Source organism: Caretta caretta, chromosome 2 (genome assembly GCF_965140235.1).
Source record: "Caretta caretta isolate rCarCar2 chromosome 2, rCarCar1.hap1, whole genome shotgun sequence".
NCBI classification, from domain to species: domain Eukaryota; kingdom Metazoa; phylum Chordata; order Testudines; family Cheloniidae; genus Caretta; species Caretta caretta.
In genome coordinates this window covers 256,761,852-256,777,780 of record NC_134207.1, presented here as the reverse complement: position 1 = coordinate 256,777,780, position 15,929 = coordinate 256,761,852, and the positions used below count along the sequence as shown (strand labels likewise).

The 15,929-nt window shown below is 42.3% G+C and overlaps 1 protein-coding gene across 13 annotated transcripts in view; it reads left to right on the top strand.

Moving 5' to 3' along the window:
- Positions 1 to 15,929, top strand: part of LOC125631202 (sodium channel protein type 5 subunit alpha-like) — a 328,900-nt gene that overhangs the window by 241,700 nt on the left and 71,271 nt on the right. For all 13 annotated transcript variants that reach the window (XM_075126008.1, XM_075126015.1, XM_075126014.1 and 10 more), the window contains one exon: positions 1,273 to 1,393. In XM_075126008.1, the coding sequence (XP_074982109.1) occupies positions 1,273 to 1,393 (121 nt within the window). The remainder of the gene's footprint in view (positions 1 to 1,272; positions 1,394 to 15,929) is intronic.

Here is a 15,929-nt window from a genome sequence, read left to right as displayed (position 1 = left end):
TTCATTCTGAATAGGGATTTTAGAAGCGTTGCCCAATTAAGTCTGTGATTAACTTTATTTTTGCCCTCTCTCGAAATGATATTTTTCTGCTTTTTAATTGTTTGTAACCCTTTTTCACAGGGAATTCAGAGAATTGTAAACCCTGTCCAAAACTATGGCCTGTGGGGTGTTGTAATTAACTGCAGATGAATAGGTTTCGTCCCACTTTGTAAGCATTTCTGGAATGATCAATCTGGTCCATTTTAATACAACTTTAGCTTCTGCTTTAATTTGGCTGTAGATTTTACATGGGACATTGGAAAGCAGAGGACTCATTTTCACATTAATAATAAGTATTAAAGTTGTAGTTCATCTGTTGTTTAACTGCATGATCATCTTCATTAAAAATAGTTTGCATACACATCCCACCTTTCACCTGAGTATCTCAAAGTACTTTACGAGCATGGGTAAGTATTATGGGTAAGTCATCTTATGGATGGACATAATAGCATTAAAAACTGAGGCTCAAATAGGTTCAGTGGTTTGTTAGAAATTACAGTGAGTCACTGAAAGAATAACCTATGCCTCCTGACAGTTATTGTTTTGTATTATTGTATTGCCTGGTAGACCCTAGCCAGCATTGGAGCTCCATTGTGACGGGCACTATCAGAACACATCATATCACACACTCTGCCCTTTGGAGTTTATACTCTAAACAGACAAGACAGGTGATGCTTCAGGAAAAGGGATTATTATCCCCATTTTACAGATGAGGAACTGATATGTTGAGAGAGGCCGTGTCACCGTGGGCAAGTTTCTGAAACTCCCAGACCCAGGAATGAAACAGATCTCCTAATCGAGTACCTTAACCACTAGACCACATTACCTCATAATAGGGTTGCATGCTCTGTTCCAGTGCATGAGGTTTGAGGAAAGGACATATGTCACACAAAACTGCTAGGGGCTCTCCCATGCTAAATCTCAAGATATGGTTATGTCACAAAAAAGAGCTTTGTTTTAATGAATGGGTAAAGTTTTAAAATAATACCTCTCAAGTTTTATCTTATGAATAATTTTGTTGTAGATAACATGGTGATGGCCTGACAATAAACACACAGAGGAACAGGTAGAATTATTATCACAGATGATGGATGCTATATACAATGCATGGCAGTTTTTTCCTGTTATAATTCTTTGCTGAGATATTGTTCAGCTGAATTCAAAACACAGCAGCTTCCTTAAGGGAAAATTGATCAAATTGTTCTCCTCATCTTTGCCCCTGTTGCCCACAAGCTTGATGAAATCAGTCTCTCTGAAGGGAGCACAGTGGATTTGGGAAATTCTGCAGAGCTACTGGAACAGATCCCTGACCTGGCTGAAGAGTTAATGGAACCTGAGAACTGTTTTCCAGAAGGTAAGGACCTGCTTACTTCACTGTGATTATAAAGTGAGAATGCTCCTGTTCTCCTATCAAAAATGTCTCCACATTAACACCAAGGTGTTCTGGCTACTTGCATTAGTATTTCACTGATGCACTTCATTTCACAGATACTGTTATGCTCCAAACACATACGCAATAGGCAGCAGTTACTTGTTAACATTTGTCTGTGAATTTCTAAAGCCTGATAAGACTGGAAGCCTAAATTGCTGCACAGCTTTTAGCTTGATAGGCTTTTTGCATCATACTTTGTGCTGTGCAGCTTATTTTATGAAGTTGTTTTGACCTGGCTTTGTGTCTTCAAAGACGTGTGTGTACTCAGAATTGGTACAGAACTAATCTGAGCTCACTGGAAAGTAATGGGTTAGTAGATACCACTTAGAAAGTTCATGATTCCCAGGGATTGGTTTGTATTTATTTTCCTGGCTGCTCCTTACTGTTGTTTGAAAGTAACTAAAATGTACTGTAAAAGACATTAAGATTAGCATGCTCGCTAACTTTGATCTGACAGATAGTATGATACAAACGGGACATTCAAGTAAATTATATTAGATAGTATTCTAATGCTTTTATGTATCCATCTTTAATATCAAAATATGCCAGCATTTTACCAATTTAAACTCCACCCATCACTGAAATGCTGGGATAAAGCACAACAACTGTATTGAGAGCCCTTAGTTTTAGCTAAATCTTTGAGAGAAATGTCTCTCACATACGGTTTCTTCTCAAAGTGAGTTTCTATTCCAGTTTTGATTTTTCAATTAGATTCCACAGTTCCATTAGTTCTTTGTGGGGGAAAGACGGTTAGGTGAATTTTAGTTAATCAGTGAATTATATTCCTTTGAAAATTCAAGGAGTATTATACTCAGAAACAGGGCAGCACAGATGGGATCAGACAGGGATAATTTCCAGGGTATTTGAGAGCATGTGAAATCAGCAAAAATATGTGTCTGAGTGTGAGAGAGATGATTGAATGAGGTAAGGGAGCCCTGCAGGGCTTACAAATGTCTCTAGGACCTAAATATTTTCTTGGCAGCTCTGCTTAAAAGCAATAGTCAGAGAGTAATGCAGTTAACTGAAGATAGCATGCTGCTATGCTGCAACTATTCCAGTCAATACAGTAGATTAGATGTGGTGTTTTCATTCTCTCATAATAGACTTCTTATTGAGGCCAGTGAGCAGTGAGCCCGATTCCTTACTGAAAAGTTGCAATTATAATTGCACACAAAAATCCTACATTAAAAGAACATTATTAGAGTTGCAAAGTCAAGCACTCAAAAGTTAGGGGTGCCAGAATTAAGGTTGCTTATGCTTCATGGTACAATCTTTAATTAGAAGATAACTAGGGCCCTACCAAATTCACAGCCATGAAAAACGCATCACAGACCGTGAAATCTGATCCTTTATGTGCTTTTACCCTGTACTGTACAGATTTCACGGGGGAGACTAGCATTTCTCAGATTGGGGGTCCTGATGCAAAAGGGAATTGCAGGGGGGTCACAAGGTTATTTTAGCAGGGTCGCGGGATTGCCACCTTTACTTCTGTGCTGCCTGCAGAGCTTGGTGGCTGGAGAGCAGCAGCCATTGGCCAGGGGCCCAGCTGTGAAGGCAGCATCCCACTAGCAGCGGCACAGAAGGTTGGCAATACCGTACAATGCCACCCTGACTTCTGCGCTGCTGCCTTCAGAGCTGGGCGGCCGGAGAGCGGCGGCTGCTGACTAAGGGCCCAGCTCTGCAGAAGTAAGGTTGGAAGTACCACACCATGCCATCCTTACCTCTGTGCTGCTGCTGGCGGCGGTTCTACCTTCAGATATTAATGGAGATAATAAATATTCTCAAAACAGTATTCTACTGTAAGGTTGCAGAGGTCACAGTTTTCCTGGGAGTTTGGGTGGCTTGTTTAAGCCAGCCATATTAGCTGCAAATAGTTGTATGGTGTGGCTACTTTTAGAGAGAGCTTTAATTAGCCAATATTTCAAAATTCATAGATTCATAGATACTAAGGTCAGAAGGGACCATTATGATCATCTAGTCTGACCTCCTGCACAACACAGGCCACAGAATCTCACCCACCCACTCCTGCGATAAACCTCTCACCTATGTCTGAGCTATTGAAGTCCTCAAGTCGTGGTTTAAAGACTTCAAGGAGCAGAGAATCCTCCAGCAAGTGACCCGTGCCTCATGCTACAGAGGAAGGCGAAAAACCTCCAGGGCCTCTTCCAATCTGCCCTGGAGGAAAATTCCTTCCCGACCCCAAATATTGCGATCAGCTGAATCCTGAGCAGGTAGGCAAGATTCACCAGCCAGATACCCAGGAAAGAATTCTCTGTAGTAATTCAGATCCCACCCCATCTAACATCCCATCACAGGCCACTGGGCCTATTTACCATGAATATTTAAAGATCAATTAATTACCAAAATCATGTTATCCCATCATACCATCTCCTCCATAAACTTATCGAGTTTAATCTTAAAGCCAGATAGGTCTTTTGCCACCACTGCTTCCCTTGGAAGGCTATTTCAAAACTTCACTCCTCTGATGGTTAGAAACCTTCATCTAATTTCAAGTCTAAACTTCCCAATGACCAGTTTATATCCATTTGTTCTTGTGTCCACATTGGTACTGAGCTTAAATAATTCCTCTCCCTCTCCGGTATTTATCCCTCTGATATATTTATAGAGAGCAATCATATCTCCCCATAACCTTCTTTTAGTTAGGCTAAACAAGCCAAGCTCCTTGAGTATCCTTTCAAAAATAGCTAAAAATGGTTAACTGAGAATATTCCTAGGCCATTAAAAATGAATCCAGGGTGAGGTCAGTCCTCTGGCAACTAGTAAATTCTAGCTAGCTAGGGAGTAGAGCTGGATGAAATTTTTCAGACTAATAGTTTATTAGCCAAAAAATGCAGCATTGGGTTGACCAAAACTGTCTGTAAATTTGATATGACTATTTAAGTTTCAGCAAGAGAGGCTCACTGCAGAAGACCCTACAGCTCGGAGGTTTGGGCATTCAGCTTCAGCACAGAATCATAGAATCATAGAATATCAGAGTTGGAAGGGACCTCAGGAGGTCATCTAGTCCACCACCCTGCCCAGAGCAGGACCAATCCCCAACTAAATCATCCCAGCCAGGGCTTTGTCAAGCCTGACCTTAAAAACTTCTAAGGAAGGAGATTCCACCACCTCCCTAGATAACGCATTCCAGTATTTCACCACCCTCCTAGTGAAAAAGTTTTTCCTAATATCCAACCTAAATCTCCCCCACTGCAACTTGAGACCATTACTCCTTGTCCTGTCATCTGCTATCACTGAGAATAGTCTAGATCCATCCTCTTTGGATCCACCTTTCAGGTAGTTAAAAGCAGCTATCAAATCCCCCCTCATTCTTCTCTTCCATAGACTAAACAATCCCAGTTCCCTCAGCCTCTCCTCATAAGTCATGTGTTCCAGACCCCTAATCATTTTTGTTGCCCTTCGCTGGACTCTCTCCAATTTTTCCACATCCTTCTTGTAGTGTGGGGCCCAAAACTGGACACAGTACTCCAGATGAGGCCTCACCAATGTCGAATAGAGGGGGACGATCATTTCCCTCGATCTGCTGGCAATGCCCCTACTTATACATCCCAAAATGCCATTGGCCTTCTTGGCAACAAGGGCACACTGTTGACTCATATCCAGCTTCCCGTCTACTGTCACCCCTAGGTCCTTCTCTGCAGAACTGCTGCCTAGCCATTCGGTCCGTAGTCTGCAGCGGTGCATTGGATTCTTCTGTCCTAAGTGCAGGACTCTGCACTTGTCCTTGTTGAACCTCATCAGATTTCTTTTGGCCCAATCCTCCAATTTGTCTAGGTCCCTCTGTATCTTATCTCTACCCTCAAGCGTATCTACCACTCCTCCCAGTTTAGTGTCATCCGCAAACTTGCTGAGGGTGCAATCCACACCATCCTCCAGATCATTTATGAAGATATTGAACAAAACCGGCCCCAGGACCGACTCTTGGGGCACTCCGCTAGACACCGGCTGCCAACTAGACATCTAGCCATTGATCACTACCCATTGAGCCCAACAATCTAGCCAACTTTCTACCCACCTTGTAGTGCATCCATCCAGCCCATACTTCTTTAACTTGCTGACAAGAATACTGTGGGAGACAGTGTCAAAAGCTTTGCTAATGTCAAGGAATAACACGTCCACTGCTTTCCCTTCATCCACAGAACCAGTTATCTCATCATAGAAGGCAATTAGATTAGTCAGGCATGACTTTCCCTTGGTGAATCCATGCTGACTGTTCCTGGTCACTTTCCTCTCCTCTAAGTGCTTCAGAATTGATTCCTTGAGGACCTGCTCCATGATTTTTCCAGGGACTGAGGTGAGGCTGACTGGCCTGTAGTTCCCCAGATCCTCCTCCTTCCCTTTTTTAAAGATTGGCACTACATTAGCCTTTTTCCAGTCTTCTGGGACTTCCCCTGATCACCATGAGTTTTCAAAGATAATGGCCAATGGCTCTGCAATCACATCCGCCAATTCCTTTAGCACTCTCGGATGCAATGCATCTGGCCCCATGGACTTGTGCACGTCCAGCTTTTCTAAACAGTCGCGAACCACTTCTTTCTTCACAGAGGGCTGGCCACCTCCTCCCCATGCTGTGCTGCCCAGTGCAGTAGTCTGGGAGCTGACCTTGTTCGTGAAGACAGAGGCAAAAAAAGCATTGAGTACATTAGCTTTTTCCACTTCCTCTGTCACTAGGTTGCCTTCCTCATTCAGTAAGGGGCCCACACTTTCCTTGGCTTTCTTCTTGTTGCCAACATACCTGAAGAAACCCTTCTTGTTACTCTTAACATCTCTCGCTAGCTGCAACTCCAGGTGTGATTTAGCCTTCCTGATTTCACTCCTACATGCCCGAGCAATATTTTTATACTCTTCCCTGGTCATTTGTCCAATCTTCCACTTCTTGTAAGCCTCTTTTTTGTGTTTAAGATCAGCAAGGATTTCACTGTTAAGCCAAGCTGGTTGCCTGCCATATTTACTGTTCTTTCTACACATCGGGATGGTTTGTTCCTGTAACCACAATAAGGATTCTTTAAAATACAGCCAGCTCTCCTGGACTCCTTTCCCCCTCATGTTATTCTCCCAGGGGATCCTGCGCGTCAGTTCCCTGAGGAAGTCAAAGTCTGCTTTTCTGAAGTCAAGGGTCTGTATTCTGCTGCTTTCCTTTCTTCCTTGTGTCAGGATCCTGAACTCAACCATCTCATGGTCACTGCCTCCCAGGTTCCCATCCGCTTTTGCTTCCCCTACTAATTCTTCCCGGTTTGTTAGCAGCAGGTCAAGAAGAACTCCGCCCCTAGTTGGTTCCTCCAGCACTTGCACCAGGAAATTGTCCCCTACATTTTCCAAAAACTTCCTGGATTGTCTGTGCACCGCTGTATTGCTCTCTCAGCAGATATCAGGATGATTGAAGTCGCCCATGAGAACCAGGGTGTGCGATCTAGCATGGCAGACACAAGTTCAAATCCCTCCTCTTCATTAGGTAGAGGGTGAATTGAACTGGATCTCCCACATCTTGTGGGAGTGCTTGAATGATGGGGCTACAGGGCAGGCACCATTTCTTTCTCCAGTGGCATGGTGAATGGCATTTCAACCCAAAACGTTTTTGTTTTGTTTCATCAAGAAAACCAAAAAAATTGTGATTTGGTTCAGTCCAAAATGAATTTTCTTCTTCAGCCAGTGGAAACATTCTTGCGCCCAGTTAGTGTGAAAGCAGCATCCGCTCAGTGCCAGCTATTTTGGCATTTTTTCCTCCAGATACATTGCAACACTATTGTGTTGTTACTTCCACTGGAACGTGCTCTCTCTGTATTGCTAGCAGAATTGCAACTGGTGCATTGTCTTCTGTGTCTCAGAGAAGGTCATTCAAAGAGAACCTCTGGTCCCAGTTTTCTCCTCACTCCGAGTCTAAGAGGGGAGCAATTTCTCTTTGAGCACCTTCATGTGTAAATTTCCCAGCTATAGACTCTTTAAACTTAGCTGTAGGCTCAAAAAATATCTTCAGAGGAATTGCTGGAGTGGATGCCCTGCTCAGCAAGCACTTAGTACCAACTAACAAGATCTCCATTTTGTTTTGCTTAAATCATTGACTTCCATGAAAGTATATGATATCGACCACCTGATGTTTTAGCAACAATTAATGTAGATGTCATGGCTGGATAATTCAGTGGCAAGGTGAAATAAATCTGAGTATCATCTGAATAGCAGTGAAAACTCAAGTCACAATCCCTAATAGTTGCAGCTAGTGGCAATTTATAAATACAAAAGAGAAAAAGGACCTCCGATACATCCCTGAAAAACACTGCAGCACAAATCTTCAACTGACCCATAAGGTCTGTCACCAGATGATGTTTCAAATATGATTAAAACCAAGCCAAGGCCAACAAAAGACCCTGAACATGCCAACAGTATACAGTGAGTAACAGTGTCAAATATTGCCAAGAGGTCCAAAGAAACTAGAACAGAAAGAGACCTGGATTGGTTGCATTCAGTTGACTGTTGGGTGCCTTCCACACAAAAATCTTTGTATTATGGTGCAATCTGAAACCTGGGAGAGAGAAAGTTAGTAGTTGACTTTGAATGACTCTTCAAGTATTTTAGATGGAAAGCACCAGATTTGAGAGTAGACTAAAGTTAGACATCTCCTCAGCTAGTGAAGTTGGCTTCTCCCACATAGGCCTTATTATTATAGCATGTTTAAAATGTGATGGAACAATTCAAAATTAAATGGATACATTCACAACCTTGTATTTTTAAATGTCCTCAAAGAAGGGAATAGGGGTGGAGGGAATCTCCACCCCTGTAGTCTGCAAACCCATTTGCACTGAACCATATGGGTAAATTGTGTCTTTGTAACAAGCCCATGTGTGCATTATCCCAAGAGCAGCCCAGGACACAGATTGTGATTCAGAGACCCTCTTTCTGGATTTGGGGGTGGAGGGGAAATTACCCTGTGCCAGCCACTATCTGGCGCAGCCTGCTGCCCCGGATTTGCCAGTACAGCTGTGCTAGCCAGTGCATTTATGGAGCAACAACTCCACCCAGTCCTGTCCACATGCATGGGAGGGAGGACACAGTGGGTCTCTGCAGACAATTGGGAGTGCCTTGCACCTCATCTCCTCTTCTGCACATGTCTGGCCATAATCTGGCCCATAGCAACCCTGCTTGGAAAAAATATGTTCTTGCAGAGTTCTAAGTATATGACTGTAGGAGTTTATATTTTTGGGGAGTTCTATGGCCTATGTTGTACTCAAGGTCACATTAGATTATGACAATGATCCCTTCTGGCCTTGGAATCTATGAATCAGTGAATCACATCAATGCTGGTACATCCTTACATGTTCTACAGCAGCCCAAATTTATTGCTCAAATATAGTAAACTTTTATTGTGTTGAAAAGTGAGTGTAATTAGGACCTTATGCCAAAAGGTAACTACAAAATGGCTTTAATGAAAATATATCAATAACCAAATATAGTCTACCAAATATTACTCAAGTGCAAATTATTCTGTGCCATGTCATGCAAGAAATGAATCTGTTTTCTTTATTTACAACAGATAATCAGCCTCCCAGTCCAACTGATGGAGTTTTGACTGTTGTATTTGTATTTAAATGTATTTCTAGGTATTAAATAACTGTGGATTTTTAACAAAGGATCTACAGAAAGCCTCAGTGTGATTACAAATCAAGTTTTTAGTGTGACATCATGCTTGTGTTTTAGCCTGTAAGGTAATATATTAATATAATATAGCTCACTGTAATGAAGATACTTGCATCAGAATGCACAAAGGTAGTGAGACTGGGTCTGATAGCTCTATAGTTTCTAGTTATCTTAACAGAAGATTTGCAGATTGGAAAACTTGAATGCAAACAAGAATATTTACACTAGCTGCATTGGAAATTTGCTATTGCTTTTTCCATAATTAATTTGTCATTATTGCAGACATTTGAGTAAGAGCTTTCTCTCTTACAATCTAGCACTGCCTTCTACCTGTAGCTGCAGTGAAGTCTGCTGTGTAGGACACATACACTCTGCTCACACTCTACTCACAGGAAAGCTATTGTCAGGTCACAAATTTAGCATTATGTAATTTATGATTTCACTACAGGAGACCACAGTGGGAGAAGGGAATAACTCAGTAGTTATGAAAAGCAGACAAAAAGTAAATGACATTATGTTAGGCTAATGCATTTGGAAATGTTCCCAGGTGAAAAGGTCCCTCTTTTAGTCAGAAATTACATGCACTGTTCTGATATGAATTGAAAACACAGCCATTGTTCTTGGGCCAAATTCACCACTATACAAACCAGTGCAACTTTATTGATTTAACAGGCACTGTCTTACACTAGCAATGGATTTGGCCCTCTCTGAGGTTCTGATTTTGCCACTCTATGCTTAAACTACTGTATGGGAAACCAATGAGGCAGCAAGGTATATGCCCAGAGAAAGAAATGTCGGTGCCTAAGGAACTTCTACTGCAAAAACTTTATTTAGCTGTCTATGCAGTTAGATGGCAGCTGAGTGGGAGTTTTATGAATACTAACGGTGCCTAAATCTGGGATTTAAGTGCCTAAAGTGTCAGTTAGGCCTCTAAGTCTCTTTTTGTCTCTAGAACTAAGTGCCTAAATCACTTTTGAAACTGAGACATAGGCTTCTACAGCACTAAGGCATTTTTGCAAATGTTTCCCTTAATCTTGTTCCTTGTGTTCCTAATGGACAGATATTCACATGACACAAATCACCATCACTGATCACCCTTTTAGCAGTGTCAGCCAGAAGAATGGAATGGCTGTGGAGACTGAACTAGCCTTTTGCCCCACGACAAGGCTTTAGGAAGGAAACATTTGATGGGGTAGAACGTTCCCTCGTTCAAGCTGTACCTGATCTGTAAAGAGGTAGAGGACTTCAGTCTCCTGTACCATCAAACTGGCATCTTTTACCAACACTAAATTCTTTTAAAATATTTTATTAATTTAATGTTCTTAAAATTGGACCTGCAATTGATCAAGTACCAGAATGAAACTATACAAGGAATAGTCTGGGCTGTGCTTGAGCAGAGCTCTGTTTGCTGGAGACATTTGGAGGTGGGAGGAATGTAAGCTGAAATGATCAAGAGGCTACGGCAATCACGTCACAGCTGCCCACTTCAGGATTACCTTAGTGGAACTTTCCACATTGACATGCCCTTGGCAGGTCCCTTTTATGGCTGATGACGCCCCCTTTCCAAGTACATCCTTTCCTTCCCATCTCTTGATGACCATCATTTCTATATGCAGTAACACAGCATTCCAGAACATTGCAAGATAGCCTGAATTGTCTTGTTGGCCATTTCTTTTACACTTCAGATGTAAGTTAGTAACCTACACCATGTTTTAGCTACTGAAGGATTTGGCATATGATATTTTATTACCTTAGGGACTGATCATGCTTCCATTGAACTTAGTAGCAAAAGTCCCTTTGTCTTCAATATTGGGAGCAAAATTGGGGTCTGTATCTTGCTTTTCAGAACCATAGTAATTTCTAGGGCATGTCTCCTCTAGGAAATCTTATTGTATGTTAAGTAGTCTAATTAGTTGACATGATGGTGGCAGATTATCGTAGATAAGGTAAATTATGGTCAGCTCCTCTCAGTCATGAATTCCTACTGAAGGCAAACCTGAAGACGCAAGAAACAAGCTTTTAAACCAGGGAGATGGGTTTGTCCATTCCCATTTTACACCAGGCTTTCTGGCATAGCAGACAGTTGTCAAGAATGTTAGGAAAAGCCAGTGTGTTGAAGGATGGGGATAGTTGTGTGTGTCTCAGTTTAGGACAACTGTACCTGTATTCCCCCCTTGTATGGTCCAGCAAGGACACCCATTCTTAGGTTTCTGACTCCCCAGCCATTGCCTCTCTTGGAAAACACGTCTCTCTTCCTCTTCACTGGATTATTTCCAGGCTGCAAAGCCTCCTGCCTACACTGTGAATTCCCCAGCAAAGTCAGACTGCATAAGCCTGCCAGCTTTACTTTTTTTCTCAGAGATGGTAAACAGTGTAGTTGCCCACAGTTAAGCAACCACACTTTTAGCACTTTCTAAGCAAGCACATTTATTCTTGAGGTAAAAGTATTACAGAGAAAACATGTTTAAAGCAATGAAAGAACCAACACCAGAAATCACCCCCCTGACTCCAAAAAGGGCTCTGGCCAGTGAATAGTCCTTCATATCCCACCCAGGGGTTTTCCTGTGCTTAATAGTCCATCACTCCTTTTGCTCAGAACATGAACACTCACAAATCCGTGAGTTACTTCTTTATACAGTTTTGAGGTCTTTGATCTATCCCCATGTAACAGGTGATCTATAGACAAAAGGTCTTGCAAAGGTTAAAAGACTGAGTTCTTGCTTAATTGGAGTAGGTGCATTTGCTTTCCCCTCCACCTAGAGATTTCCTGGGAAAAAGTTAAATAACTCTTGTGTCAGCCCATTGTTTAAAAGAATCCATTTGAGCGCATAACATTTCCAAAGACATGAGTCATGTCTCCTAAACAAGTTACATACAATCCCAGAACAATACATAAACATTTTCATTTTAATAGAGTGAGCTCATAAGATACTTAAACTTATTTAACGTAAGAGCAGAAGAGCTGCCCTACTGGGTCAGACCATGGTCCAACTTGCCCAGTATTCTGTCTCTAACAGTGCTTGAGGAGAAGTGTACAGAACAGGGAGTGATCCACCTCTGGTTTACACTTCTAGCTTCTAGTAGTCAGAGGTTTAGGGATGTTCCAATGATGGGGTTGAATCCCTGACAGTTTTGACTAATAGCAATTGATAGATCTATCCTACCTCAACTTACTCAGTTCTTTTTTGAGCTCAGTTATACTTTTGGCCATCACTACATCCCATAGCAATTAGTTCCACAGGTTAGTTGTCCATTGTGTGAAAAACTACTTCCTCTTGTTTGTATTTAACTTGCTGCCTATTAATTTCATTGGGTGACCCCTGGTTTTTGTATTGTGCGAAAAGGTAAATACACTTCTCTATTCACTTTTTCCGCACCATTCATGATTTTATAGACCTCTGTCATATCCCCTCTCAGTCATCTCTATTCTAAGATGAACAGCCCTAATCTTTTTCATTTCTCCTAGTATGGAAGCCATTCCATACCATTGACCATCTGTGGCAAGGCACTCCAGGGGAAGCCCTAATAAGCTCCTGCCACTCCAGGTCCAATCGGGGGAAATGGGTTGGGGCTGGGCCACTGGCTAGGAATGGCCTGGAAACTAGCCACACCTGCCAGCCTTGTTAACCGGGGCAAAAAGCTTGGGCGTGAGTCCGAGGAGGGGGGGGGGGGCGGAGACCAGGAGGGGAGAGTAGGCTCAGAAGGAGCCAGGAGCCTGCTCCCCTGTTGCCACTGAGGCCTGTGCTAGGCCAAATCTATAAATAATCTGTAAATAGTTGGAGCTTGGTGGTGGGGACCGGACACAGAAATAAAGAGCACGGGTGTTGCACCAGCTTGCAGTGGTCCTGACTCATCGGGGAGCGGGGCCAGGAGGCTGAACCCAGCGGGGCACGGTGAGCACCCCTGTTACACCATCCTTGTTGCCCTTCTCTGAAACTTTTCAAGTTCCACTATAGCCTTTTTGAGGTGGGGTAACCAGAACTGTACACAATATTCCAGGTGTGGATGCACCATGGATTTATATAGTGGTATTACGATATTTTCTGTCTAATTTTCTCTCCCTTTCCTGATAGTTCTAACATACTGTTAGCCTTTTTGATTGCTGCTGTGCATTGAGCAGATGTTTTCAGAAAACTATCCACGGTGACTCCATGATCTGTTTCTTGGGTAGTAACAGCTAATTTAGACCACATCATTTTACAAGTATAGCTGAGATTATGTTTTACAATGTGCATTACTTAGTGTTTATCAACATTGAATTTCATCTACCATTTTGTTGCCCAGTCACCCAGCTGCTCCCCATAGCTCCCATTGTCCGGGAACAATGAACCACGGACACTGGGAGCTGTGGGCGGCCGTGCAAATGTAAACAAACTGGCGGCCCGCCAGCAGTTTACCCTGACGGTCCGCAGGTTGCCCACCACTGATGAAAACTGACCATTTATTCCTACTTGTTGTTTCCTATCTTTCAACCAGATACTGATCCATGAGAAAACCTTCCCTCTTATCCCATGGCTACTTAGGGCACATTTACACTTACAACGCTGCATCGGCGCTGCTGCATCACCTTCCTGAGAGGAAGTAGCTATGTCAGTGGGAAAAGCTCTCCTGCCAAAATAGCGCTGTCTACATGGGGTGTTAGGCTGGGATAAGTACGTTCCTCAGGGATATGGATTTTTCACACCCCTGAGCAAAGCAGTTATACCGATATAGGTCTGTATTGTAGACCAGACCTTAGTTTCCATAAGAGCCTTTGAGGAGGGACTTTATCAAAGACATTCTGAAAATCCAAGTACAGTATATTCACTGGATCACCCTTATCCACATGCTTGTTGACTCCCTCAAATAATTATCATAGATTGGTGAGGCATGACATCCCTTTACAAAAGCTGTGTTGACTCTTGCCCAGCAACTTGTGTTTTTCTTTGCGTACAATGATTCTATTCTTTACAATCATTTATATCAATTTGCCTGGTACAATAGACTCACCAGCCTGTAATTGCCAAAATCTCCTCTGGAGTCCTGTTTAAAACTCGATGTTACATTAGCTACCTTTCAGTCATCTGGTACAGAGACTAATTTCAGTGACAGGTTACTACAGTTCTGTAATTTCATTTCTTAGTCCCTTCAGAACTCCTGGTGAATACCATCTGATACTGGTTACTTACTACTGTTTAACTTACCCATTTGTTCTAAAACCTCTTCTACTGACCCATCAATTTGGGACAGTACTTCAGATTTGTCACCCCAAGAGAATAGCTGTGATGTGGGTATCTCTCCCATATCCTCTGCAGTGAAGACTGATGCAAAGAATTCATTTAGCTTCTCTGCATTGGTCTTGGTCTTGTCTTTCTTGAGTGCTCCTAGAACACCACTGTTGTCTAGTGGTCCCACTGCCTGTTTGGCAGGCTTCTTATTGACAGTTTTTTCATCTTTAGCTAGTTGCTTCTCACATTTTTTCTTGGGCTGCCATATTATACTTCTACATTTTACTTGCCAGAGTTTGTACTCCATCCTATTTTCTTGATTAGAATTTGACTTCCAAATTTTAAAGGATGCCTTTTTGCCTCTAACAGCCTCCACTACTTAGCTGGTTAGTCATGGTGGTATTCTTTTGGTTCTCCAACTGTCTTCTTTGATTTGGGTATATATTTAGTCTGCATCTCTATTATGGTGTTTTTAAGTGGCCTCCATGCTGCTGGCAGGCATTTTACCCTTGCGACTGCTATTTTTATTTTCTGTCTAACTAGCATCTTCATTCTTGTGTAGTTCCCCTTTTTAAAGTTAAATGTCACTGTGATGGAGTTTTGTTTTTTTTTTGGTATTTCCCCCTCTACAAGCATGCTAAATTTCATTACATTATGGTCACTATTACAGAGCAGTTCAGCTCCGCTTAGGACTAAATCAAGCATTGCTTTTCCCCTTGTGGGTTTCAGGACTAGCTGCTCCAAGAAGCAGTCGTTTATGGTATCTAGAAATGTTATCTCTGCGTCATGCCTTGAGGTGACATTTACCCACTCAATAGAGGATAGTTGAAGTCACATATTATTACTGAGTTTTTTGGTTTTGTACCCTCTCTAACCTCCCTTAGATCCCTTAGTATTTCATAGTCACTTTCATTATCCTGGTCAGGTGGCCAGTGTATATTCCTACTGCTATACTCTTAACATTCAGTAAGGTTTGTCCAGGATATTGCAGGAAATTGCCAAACCTGTTACACTTTGTATCTATTTTAGGTACTTATATGGACCTTCTTTTCTTTAGTATCTGAGTGCTTCACAGTCTTGAATGTATTTATCCTCACAATACCCCTATGAGGTAGGGAAGTACTATTATCCCCCCTTCACAGATAGGGAACTGAGGCCCTGAGAGTCAAAGGGCTTGTCTACAGTTGAAAGGAGGGTTCCCTCATCACAGGAGGTAATCCACCTCCTTGAGAGGTGGTAGCTAGGTTGACAGAAGAATTCTTCAGTCTATACAGGGACATAGGTGGGTTTAACTATGCTGTTCAGAGGTGTGGATTTTTCAGACCCCTGAGTGACATAGTTATGCCGACCTAATTTTCTAGTGTAGGCAAAGCCGAAGTGACTTGCCCAAAGTCACACAGAAAACCTGTGGTAGAGCACATTTGAACTCAGCTCTCTTGAGTTCTAGGCTGGTACCCTAACCACTGGGCCACACTTTCTGTCTGAGGCCTGAGACCTTTGTACTTCGGAACAACCTACCCTCACCTCCCTTTGATCAAATTGTCTTTTTTTTTTAATTAATAACTTCTGTGGTACCTTCATGCCAGGAATCTGCCATCACC